The 12,226-nt window shown below is 35.2% G+C and overlaps 1 protein-coding gene across 1 annotated transcript; it reads left to right on the forward strand.

The window, feature by feature from the left end:
* Positions 1-10: 10 nt before the first annotated feature.
* Positions 11-12,187, forward strand: pdia8 (protein disulfide isomerase family A, member 8). Its single transcript, NM_001003517.2, has 13 exons — positions 11-282; positions 684-762; positions 2,692-2,809; positions 2,883-2,990; positions 3,149-3,278; positions 5,171-5,284; positions 5,372-5,497; positions 5,594-5,776; positions 9,422-9,530; positions 9,603-9,731; positions 9,817-9,896; positions 9,985-10,042; positions 11,427-12,187. Exons 1-13 carry the CDS (start codon positions 125-127, stop codon positions 11,514-11,516), a joined length of 1,482 nt encoding a protein of 493 aa, NP_001003517.2. The 5' UTR covers positions 11-124; the 3' UTR covers positions 11,517-12,187.
* The last annotated feature ends 39 nt before the right edge of the window (positions 12,188-12,226 follow it).

A 12,226-nucleotide genomic window follows, 5' to 3' on the forward strand; every position in this document is an offset into this window, starting at 1 on the left:
CTGTGTTTTCATCCCGCCCTTCACACTGGCACACACACATATCAGTGGAAACCGCCCGGTCAGGAGCATTTTTTAATCCAGTGTTATTTCTGCATGTAGTGAATTGTTCTGTTTTTCTGCCATGATGGATGAAATGATTTCGCGCGGGCTTTTATGTATATTGGTGTGTTCGTTGAGCTCGTCGGCGCGTGAACACAGTGATGTGCTCAAGCTGACAGACGCGGACTTCGACTACCTCGCGCCCGAGCACGAGACCCTGCTGGTGAAGTTTTATGCTCCATGGTGAGACAATAATGATTCATTTACAGATTAAAATGTGCAATTGTGAATATTTTGTTGTTAAATGAGAATATGGAGAATGCCTACGCGCGTTTGCAACTCGCGGTACAATGCTGCTGTATGTGATGGCGTGAGCTGTCCATGGTACCGGCGTACAGCTGCCAATTACGAGGAAAGTGGGTTTGTGGGAGAGCCGTTGTTTATTTTAATAAAGCAACGCAATGTTTTTTTTTTTTTTTTTTTGGTTTTTTTTTTTTTTTGGGAAACGCTTAATCCTGGTTTAATAAACGCCATACTTTTAGATTGCATGTTCATCATTTAAAAGCATTACTGCTATTATTTAATGCAAACATTCCAGCTTATCATTTGATTGATTATAAATTTCTACTCTGTTTTGTTTTCAGGTGTGGTCACTGTAAGAAACTTGCCCCAGAGTTTGAAAGTGCAGCTTCTCGACTGAAGGGAACAGTTACTTTAGCCAAGGTGAGCAATTTACTGTAGGAATTAACATGGCCATTTCTGGATCTCTTGCCTTTGACATTTGAGGAATTGACATGTACAGTAATGCTCTTACTGTACATTGGAAGTCAATGTAACAGTGATAAATATTGTCAATGAACGCCTGCATGATAGTTGATAGATGCATAGGAGTTGGACATAGGATAATTCTATAAAATCAATAGAGATGCAAACAAAAAATTGAAGCAATTTCTATATCAACATTTATTGCAAGGTTTCCCAAAATTTTTAAGCCCACAACCCCAAAAACTACAATGCCGTTAACTCACGACCCACACATTTCTTGGCGGTGGTAAGAAATATTCAAATGTTGCGCACACAACTATAGGCCTATATAAACACGAGCATATTGACAACACAAAAAAGTGCAACAGTCTAATAACTGGATACTTTTTATAGTCATTTATTTATTTAATGTAATATTAACCTTACCTAAAGAGGCTGGTGGATACAACATTTTCAGCACAAGTTTATTCTTAGTTTAATTTTGGAGATGGCCACTCAGAGATCATTCCCAATATTGATTTGTGTCCTGTATTCATTTTAAATGTATTTGATTGCCATAAAGGTGTCAGTAAGTTTAACCTGGTGCTATAAAATTAATCTGCTGCTGCTGACGCTATTGCTGTGTTGTTAATCTAACATAAACACACCAATGCTCTAAAAAAATAAGTTTGAAAGGTTGATGGTTTTTCATTTGCATGTTGTTGTTTTTTATGTAACTATTAAATATTATCTTTATCGTCTTTGGTTTGTGGATAAAATATGGTAATTGTAATGGTTTAATAAAATTTATTTGACTTTTGAAAATCACCAAGGGACGCACTGACATTGTCCCCCAACCCCCACTTTGGAAACCACTGATTTAGTAAACAAGGTATTGGTCATGTGACTTTCATCATGCATTTCCTAAAATTGCAGAATAAATGTTGGTTTTTTGTAACCTGGTACAATGTTTTATGTTTGATACTAGGATAAATACAGGTTGAAACATACACTATTTAAAAGCATCGTCAAGGGCATTAAATAGCATTCCTAACCTAAAAAAAATATATATATACAATTATAATTATAATACTAAGCTAAATATTAATAAATTTGACCTAAAGAATCGTAGTTTTATAAATCTTTTTTTCCAACTAAAACCTTATTAAATCTGATCAACTTTTCAATTATGAGAGAATGTAAAAGAAAATCTAAATTTTAATGTTTATATGTTTTACCATGATATTTAAATACTACTTATTGATTTAACTAAACATTTATTTATTTATTTAATTTTCATTGTTTGTGTAATTTTAAAAATGAAAAATTATTTGATTGTATAGATACGTGAAGTTATAAGAACATACACATATAATCATATATCATGCCATTATAGATGCAGTTAGAATAAATGGAATGTAGATCAATTCATTTGAAGCTTATGATTGTTCAAAACTGTGTAGATGTATGACACACCTACATATTTAATTTTACCCACACAACATAACAAATATTGCTTTGAAAGATTTTGACTAGTAAATTAATTTTACTTTAATGTGCATGAAAGGTGTAATATCTTTTAAATGTTATAGATCTTAAGTAATAATTGTAAAAATGTTTTTGAAATAGTACATAATGCGGATTACTCTATTTTCCCAGTCAGACTAAGTGCTTTTACTAAAAACTATTTTAGCATTTACAAACTGAGCCTTAGTGATCTTCTCCAGCAATCATCAGCACGGAGCCAGATTATTCTGGTAGACCTTGCTTTGTTGTGAAACTTTATGGACACTGAGTATTAAAAGGCCTTATGTGATGCAGTGATGTTTGCAGGGGAATAAGCAGAGATTGGTGTTATCTTTGTGTGTTCATCTGATGATTTAGGGATGTTTGACTTGCTTTGTTCAGGTGGACTGTACCGCTAACACAGAGATCTGCAAGCACTACGGTGTAAATGGATACCCCACACTCAAAATATTTCGTAATGGGCATGAATCATCTTCGTATGATGGGCCGCGCTCCGCTGGTAAGTTTATTTTTCATTTCGAATGATGTGTGTCTAATGCAAATTTGCTAATGATGCCATACTTCCCAAACAGATGGAATCGTGGACTATATGAAGAAACAGGCCGGTCCTGATTCTGTGCTTCTGCATAGTGAGCTTGATCTGGAGAAATTCATCAATCATTTTGATGCCAGTGTAGTTGGTAAATACATTTTAATGGTTGTATATATTGTCTATTGTTTATGCTATAAGTTAAAAACTTATAATGCACTGTAAATATAACATTGAGATCTAAAATGATGAGCATTGAAATATTTTCATTCAATTTGATTACATTTTCACCATCTCTCCATCTCTCAGGGTTGTTCTCAGGGACTGACAGCTCTCAGCTTGCTGAGTTTCTTAAAGGAGCCAGTTTAATGAGGGAAAGTTTCCGCTTTGCCCACACCACAGACCTCCAGCTTGGACAGAAATATGGTGTCACACATGAGTAAATAAACTTCTTATGTTTTTTTCTTTTTCTTTTAAGGAGCAATAATTTAACATTTGCAGGAAGTTTGATTGACGGTTGGTTTAGTCAACCATAACACAGATGTGCCACTATTTTCGGCCAACAGACAAACCATGCACCTGATTTGATCAGAATAATGACTTGAACATAGAAAATGGTTAAAAAAATGCTCATATTGGACTTGGAACACAGACAGCTGTGCCAAGACAAGCTAGGATAATGCAGAATACAAATCTACACTATAAATATGGTTTACTGGGGACTCCAAGGCCACAACAACATATGCGGTTTATCAAATTTTTATATTTCTATCTTTATTGATAAAGCATGAATACAGTGTGTCCGTGCAGTCTTATAACTTCAAATGTCTTCAATTTCATTTAATTATATGTTATATATGCATTAAAAATCTGTCAGAAAAAAAGTGTTTTATGTATATTCGGTCCACGAGTCCACATATATGGACATCATTTTTCTCTAAAAGTACATCATATCAAAAGATGATACTCAGGTTTTATTCTAATTAGGTTGCATTAAGCCCAAATAGCAAAGACACATTAAAAATGCATGTACAAGAACACCTTGGGCCTTAAGAGGTTAATTGTCTGCTTTACAAGAACATTTTTTTAAGTTTTGCATCTATTTATATTAACCTGTGGACAAGCAAGTAAAAATTTACGGGGACAAGTAAAAATCATTTTCATTGCTCCAAACAAACCATTAGAAAAAAAATCATTGTGAGGTTCATCGTCATCAAAGCAGACAACCAAATGGTTTTCCTCTTCATTTTTCATCATTTTCCAAAAGGAGCTGCAGTAACTGCTTCATTCCGGACATCTTTCAGGGATGTAATTGTAGACCTACCTATGCTACTATAACAATATTGTGTAATATTTCCGCTCTCACATTTGCACATCATGACTATGTGTGCTCTATGTACATTGGAAATAAAGCCAGGATGCATATTTTAGAACATGTTATTATCCTCTGCAAGTCACCTGTCCTTATGTCTTCATTTATTTAGTTCTACAGCCTAGCACCTGAAATGTAATACCAAAATATTTCATAAACTTAGATGATATTACAAATTTATAAAAATGTTTTTTTAATTACTAAACTAAGCCGAAAAAGTGAAAGTGATAAACATTTTAGCTTTGTATGATATTTTTTTCAGTGTGGAATGTTAAAGTATATTAGGCTACTCAATTTATCTGGACTTAATATTTTTGCAGTTTGAATTGTTGACTGGCTTGTAGTTTATTTATCCCGTGGAATATTTCTTCTTTTTTTTTCTCGGCTGATCACATGCCTGAAGTATGAACTTTATTTATAATGTTCTTTAAAGGTTTTTTAAAAAGACTTAAATTTTACTTAGTGAAACCTGCAGAAACCGTGGAAAGACAACTCATCTGTCATTCATGTATATGAACTGCAAAACTAGAGAATATTTGTTTCTGGTTGGAATTGGTTCATTTAAATTCCAAATGCATCACAAGTGCAATATCCTAGTTTAAATGAGAAAAGTCAAAATAGTTTCATAGTAATTCTTTTAATTCTCAAAAACAGTGAACAAAGAAAAATAATACTACCCAAACACCATTAACAGAAATTAGCTTAAAAGATTAACTGAGAGGTTTATTAATATGAACATATTAAAAATGATTTCTCAAGTATCATGTGACACTGTTGACTAGAAAAATTACGCTGAAAATGTATGCTTTAGTTTCTTGAAATAAATATTCAGTATTAAGACCAATCTATTTAATCTATTTAAATGTTTCAATTTTGGTTTGCTGTACTCATAACTTTGAACATTGCATCGTATTGCAACAATTCTGGTTATTATAGATCTGTAAACTCTTTCCCTTTAGATCCATTCTTCTGTTCCGTGCGCCCAGACTAAGCAGTAAGTTTGAGGAGAGTGTGGTTCCTCACACAGGATCACTGTCCGTCACTGGCCTGCGTCGCTTCATCAGAGACAACATGTGAGCAGACACTCACACAACGCACACAGTCCCATGACAAACATACAGACGGCAGCTGTTGACATCACCATTGTTTTTGCTCTGTAGTTTTGGGCTCTGTCCGCACATGACCAAAGATAATAAGGAGGTACTAAGGAAGAGGGATTTACTAACTGCTTACTATGACTTGGATTATCTTCACAACCCAAAAGGCTCCAACTATTGGAGGAACAGGTGAGTCTATCACAGTCAGCAAGGAAGTATGTTTTTTTTACTCGGCACACATTTGTTTTGTACTTCTTTTGTCTTATTTGTTAATATTGTATTCAGAGTGCTGAAGGTGGCAACTAAGTTCAGTTCTCAGGGCATGCTGTTCTCAGTGGCGAACCGTAATGACTTTATGGAGGAGCTGGAGGAAGAGTTTGGTCTGAGTGCATCAGATGGAAATGAGTTGCCCTTTGTCACCATCAGGACACGAACAGGAGACAAATACAGTATGAGGGAGGAGTTTACGTGAGTACAGACGCTTCATACTGGAACCATTCGGATTTAGAAAAGGTTATGCATGATTTATTGCTCAAATTTCTTGCCACTACAAACCACTAACACTAATTAAACACTCATTTTTTGTATACATTATTCAAATCATAGATGTGCAACTCTGGTTATAATAAGGCAGCATCATAGTTATCATTGGTTATCTAGATTTGATATTAATACACTTTTTGACAAAATTCTTGTCGTCAATTCAAGTTGTAAGAGCAACAAATAATTAGTTGACTTCTAGTTGATCATTGAATTGAATTGAATTGAATTGAATTGAATTGAATTGAATTGAATTGAATTGAATTGAAAAGTGGCAGAAGGTAGATTTTTCAGATGAATCATCTGTTGAACTGCATCCCAATCAACACAAATACTGCAGAAGACCTATTGGAACCAGCATATACCCAAGATTCTCACAAAAGTCATTCAGGTTTGGTAAGGAAGAAGTCATGGTTTGGGGTTACATTTCAGTATGGGGGGTGTGAGAGATCTGCAAAGTGGATGGCAACATCAACAGCTTGAGGTATCAAGACATATGTGCTGCCAATTACAATACAAAACACAGAAGAGGGCAATTTGTTCAGCAGGATAGCGCTCCTTCTCACCGGACATGAACATTATTGAGCATGTCTGGGGTAAGATGAAGGAGGAGGCATTGAAGATGAATAACCTTCCAAATAATCTTGATGAACTCTGAGAGTCCTGCAAGAACACTTTCTTTGCCATTGCAGAGGACTTTATTAATCAGTTATTTGAGTCAGTGCAGAGCTGTATGGATGCAGTCATTCAAGCTCAAGGGACTCATACACAATATTAATTCTTTTTCCACTGCACCATGACTTTATATTCTATACTGTACATTATTTCTGTTGAGCGACAAGACTTTTGTCTAATCGAAGCCAGACCTTAATGTGCTAATTAAATAATAAAAAATCAAGGCATGATCATATTTTATTTTGGGAAAATAAGCGTTATCTGGAGGCCTTTGCCTTTCATATTAGCCACTTCTGATACCAAATGATCAACTAGAAGTCAAGTTAATATTTGTTACTCCTAAAACTTTTGTCAAGTAGGGTAGGTGTGTGCTTTATGTAAGGGATAATCAACGTATCAGTTATCCTGTCTGAAAACAATATTGTTTATTTATTCCAAGGTCTGCTGAAAGTCTTGATTTTGATTGGCTGTCCTTTAATCCTTTAATGCAGAGGTAGTTCCCAGTGAGTTTTGTTTACAGTTCAAAATAAATCCTCTTCCCTCAAACATTAGCAGTAACCATAGCAACTTAGTGACATGCTTAACCCTTGGTTATTTGTCAAGGATTAGACGGGTTAAATCTAGTAATGTGTTTTGCAGCATAATATTTGACTGAATTTATATCAGCTATGACACGTTAGGTCTCCCTGAGGCAAAGAGTGCAGGTGAGAGAGAGAGATCGTGTGTGCATACACATGACAAAGGCACATCTAATAGCTTGTAGTAACATGAGTTAGCTTCCTTCTCACATATATTTTGTGCATGATTGTATGTTGGTTGATAAACATTGGCTCCCTGATACAGCACATGTGTGTGTTTTCTCGAGATGAAACCGCAATGTCTACTTCGACAACTATCACCGAGTTGCTATGGTGACTGCTAGCGTTTGAGGAAAGTGCATTTATTTAAAACTGTGATTGAAACTGACTGTAAACTACCTGTGCATTAAATGATTTTCTTTCACACCTTCTAGCCAATCAAAATAAACAATTTAAAGAGACCATGGATTAAATAAACAATATTGTTTTCAGACCCTAAATTACGGTGAACGAGAGCGCTTAATGCTCTGCAATTTAAGAAAACACATGCAATAACAAAAAAAACAGCAAATTGAGAAAAGATCTTCATTCGTTTGACAGCACACATGCTGCAAATCCTCAACGCAAATATATATTTTTTTAAAATGCTGCATTTTCTCACAACGCAAACAAATGAATAAAACACACTGCATTTTCTCACAAAGCAAGCTATTTCTGAGAACAAACTGCATTTTCTCACAACACAAACAAATTAATAAAATGTGCTGCATTGAAATAAATAAACAATATTGTTTTCAGACCCTAAATTACATTGACCGAGTGAGCTTAATGTGCTACAATTTAAGAAAGCACATACAATTACAAAATTGCCCGGCAAATTGAGAAAAGAGCTTCATCCGTTTGACAGCACCCATGCTGCAAATCCTCAAAAAAAAAAAATGTATTAACCGAACTGCATTTTCTCACATCGCAAACAAATTAATAAAATGCTCTATATTTTCTAACAAAGCAAACAACTTACAAAAACGCGCTGCATTTTCTTACAACACTTTCAAACAGAACGGAGAACAACGGAAATGTTTTAAGAGGACCCTAAAACATGACAGACCCAGCTATTTAGGTTACGTTTATTTAGGCTAATAAAATACAAAAGGCAGGAGATTAATTCACGTGAAATGCACGTAGAAACAGTGGGCGGAGAGGACTAGCCTTAAAGACGCAGTACAACAAAACCGCCACCCAGTCCAAAAATGTATAAAATAGAATCTTATAAAAGGTATAATAAAAAATCTGATGGGTGTTTTGAGCTTTACAGACACAGTCTGGAGACACAAAAGATTTATAATAAATCTAAAAAAAAAGGGTAACCTAGGTGCCCTTTAAAACATTTCTGTTGTGTTCCAATGTTTTTGCAAGTGTTGTGAGAAAATGCAGCACGTTTTCCTAAATTATGTGCGATGTGAGAAAATGCAGTGTGTTTTATTAATTGTTTGCGTTATATGAAAATGCAGCACATTTTTTTTTATTTTTATGCATTTGCATTGTGAGGATTTGCAGCATGTGTGCTGTCAAACGGATCTTTTTTTAATTTGTTGGCGTTTTTTGTAATTGCACGTTTTCTTAAATTGCAGCATGTTAAGCTCTCTCAGCCACCGTACTAAGTACTTTAATGTATAATATTAATACTTTAATTGAGTAACAATTCATAAAATGTATTATAAGTGGCATTATAACCCAATACAGAATCTGCACCAGATTATATTTAAAAATAGTTGTATATCAATAGATGACATCTAAAATTCAAGTAAAGTGCCTACTTAAATATTTTCACCATAATATGAAATGAAACGGCATACTGTTGAGGCTGAAAGGGCTTCTGCTGCGTAAAACATATACCGGAGTAGTTGGCGGTTCAGGAAGGTTCAGCCGAAGGAAATTGATGAATTTGTGAATGTTTATTAAAATATATAAAGGATTAAACCAAATGTCACAGTGACTTTTATATTTAAATTGAATAAAAACAGAAATATTTGAATTTGAACAAAGCTGAATGAAGTATGATCATTTGAAATACCAATAATTTCCTCAGCAATGAATGTCGTCAAATGATTCTAGTTCTAAATATGCTTGACCAGATATCTTTGGTAAATGAGATTATGTAGTGTTAAACTGATTAACATTGTTCTTCTTAAAGTATATTAATCATGAGCTTTTCCTTTTTAATGTATTTTTGTGTATTAATATTCTTCATTTATCTACACTACACCTCCTTGTGCTTTAATAACATCTGGTTTTAACTGTAAATCTGGACACTCTGCAGACGAGATGGCAAGTCTCTAGAGAGTTTTCTAGAAGACTATTTTGCTGGCCGTCTCAAGCGTTACGTCAAATCCGAGCCTGTTCCTGCCATAAACAATGGAGTGGTTAAGGTTGGTGAGGATTTTAATGCACTTGATTGATTTTATTTACAGTATCACTAAAAGCATGATGCCTCTGAACAGGTGGTTGTGGCAGATACGTTTGAAGAAATCGTCAATGACCCAGAAAAAGACGTGCTGATTGAGTTTTATGCTCCATGGTGTGGCCATTGCAAGAAACTGGAGCCCAAATACACAGCGCTTGGAGAAATGGTGAACTTTACAAGACATTCAAAAAATCGGTATCAGTTTTATCTCTGTCTGATTTGATTCTGATGCTGTTTTGTGTGATCATTAGCTATACAGTGATCCCAATATTGTAATAGCCAAGATGGATGCGACTGTCAACGATGTTCCTGCAGGCTATGATGTGCAAGGGCAAGTAGAAATAGCTGAACACACATCATACAACAGATTGCTATCGGGAGCCAATGTTTATGACTGAATGTTGTTTTTTCTTTAACAGATTTCCTACAATATATTTTGCTGCTGCTGGGAGAAAGAGTGAGCCAAAACGATATGAGGTAGAATTTATTCACACTATGGTGTGCATTATAAAGGGATAGTTCACCCAATATACACCCACCAATCACTTTATTAGGGACACCTGTCCAACTGCTTGTCGACGCACATTTCTAACCAGCCAATCACATGGCAGCAACTCATTGCATTTAGGTATGTAGACATTGTCAAGATGATCTGCTGCAGTTCAAACTGATCATCAGAATGGGGAAGAAAGGTGATTTAAGTAACTTTAAATGTGGCATAGTTGTTGGTGCCTGACAGACTGGTCTGAGTATTTCAGAAACTGTTGATCTACTGGGAATGGTCTGAAAATGGGAAAATATCCTGTGAGCGGCAGTTCTGTGGATACAAATGCCTTGTTAATGTCAGAGGAGAATGGCCAGACTGATTAGAGCTGATAGACAGGCAACAGTAACTCAAATAACCATTCGTTACAACCGAGGTATGCAGAAGAGCATCTCTAATTGCACAACACGTCCAACCTTGAGGCAGATAGGCTACAGCAGCAGAAGACCACTCCAGGTGCAAATCCTGTCAGCTAAGAACAGGAAACTCACACAGGCTCAGCAAAATTGGACAGTAGAAGATTGGAAAAATGTTGACTGGTCTGACGAGTCTCGATTTCTGCTGCAATGGTAGGGTCAGAATTTGGCATCGACAACATGAAAGCATGAATCCATTCTGCCTTGTATCAACAGTTCAGGCTGGTGGTGATGGTGTAATGATGTGGGCGATATTTTCTTGGCACACTTTGAGCCCATAAGTACCAATTGAGCATTGTGTCAACACCACAGCCTATCTAAGTATTGTTGCTGACTATGTCCATCCCTTTATGACCACAGCGTACCCATCTTCTGATGGCTACTTCCAGCAGGATAACATGTCATGTCATAAAGAGTAAATCATCTCAGACTGGTTTCTTGAACATGACAATGAGTTCACGGTATTCAAATGGCCTCCACAGTCACTATGTTTTTTTGCAAGATGCTGTACACATTATGAACACATAAAGATCCTTTTATCTATTTATTGTTAGTTCTTTGTTTTGAGATATAGTATGGTCATATATTCATATCAGAAAAAAAATCAGTGAGCTGTCAAATTTAGATTAAAGGCTGGCTATTTTTTTCTTGTTATTTTAGCTGGTGGGGCAAGAGTTAAGCATACAGGCGAGACTAAATAAATACCCATAGCACTTAAAAATACATTGAAGTCTTATAAAGCATTGTTCTGTGTATGTAAGAAACTGAACATTATTTAGTGTTATGTTGAGTCAATTATTGGCAATTTTGCATTAATTGGTGAACTATCTGTAATCTATGTTGTCACTGTCTAATATAATTTATTTATCACTGTGAGCTAAAAGACTATATTCTATTTCAGGGAGCTCGTGAAGTGAAGGATTTTGTCAACTTCCTGAAGCGTGAAGCTACCAAACCTCTTATTCTCAATGGAGTCAAGGAAGAACTGTAAGTGAAGGGAAACACTTAAAGAAAAAAATGAAGACTTTTGCAGGATTCTGTTCAGCCATATACAAACAATCATATCAACTGAACTGGCAGCAGTCGATTAATAAAACCAACTGTACATTATACAATGATCTTATGTCTACATGAAAGATTGAGCTATTTGTTTAGTTGTTATTCATGTTGTTTTTGGTTTGTTGTATGCGCTTCATATTTCCATTTGTAAATCTACATTAATAAGATGCTTTTACACGCCACTATCCATACCTCATGTGGAGGGTAAAATTCATACTTCATGCAATAGATTGGATAATTGATTAAAACCCTTTTGTTAGGTGTCAGGTCAGGTCAGGTGTCAGGAGACGTTATCAATGTCTACAAATTTTCTACTGAATTACTAAGAAAGCACTTTTCTTTATTCTGTATTCTTATATTGTTCCTAAAAGTACAAATTATTGTTGCAGGTTGCCTATGTTTGTTTATTGACTGCTTTAGTTTGGACTTGAGACGGATGCAGTTGACAATGTAAATGTCCATTCATGGTTTTCCCTCATATTGCATTCATTATGATGTAGGTATTTTGTTTGACATCTACATAAAGAGCTTTGTTCAGCAAGTTTGATACACAATGAGCAGGCAATGCAAAACTTTCTAAAATAAATTGACTTTGGTCAGGGATTTCTTTAGTTTACATTGATTACAAAAATGCAGAACTCA

Source organism: Danio rerio, chromosome 19 (genome assembly GCF_049306965.1).
Source record: "Danio rerio strain Tuebingen ecotype United States chromosome 19, GRCz12tu, whole genome shotgun sequence".
Lineage (NCBI taxonomy): Eukaryota > Metazoa > Chordata > Actinopteri > Cypriniformes > Danionidae > Danio > Danio rerio.

What these genes read in the sequence shown, in the direction of transcription:
- pdia8 (NM_001003517.2), top strand. Translation starts at nt 125, where the DNA reads ATGGATGAAATGATTTCGCGCGGGCTTTTATGTATATTGGTGTGTTCG. An exon ending in TTTTGATGCCAGTGTAGTTG is followed by an intron (nt 2,991 to 3,148) that starts GTAAATACATTT and finishes TCCATCTCTCAG; the next exon opens with GGTTGTTCTCAGGGACTGAC. An exon ending in ACACAGCGCTTGGAGAAATG is followed by an intron (nt 9,732 to 9,816) that starts GTGAACTTTACA and finishes TGTGATCATTAG; the next exon opens with CTATACAGTGATCCCAATAT.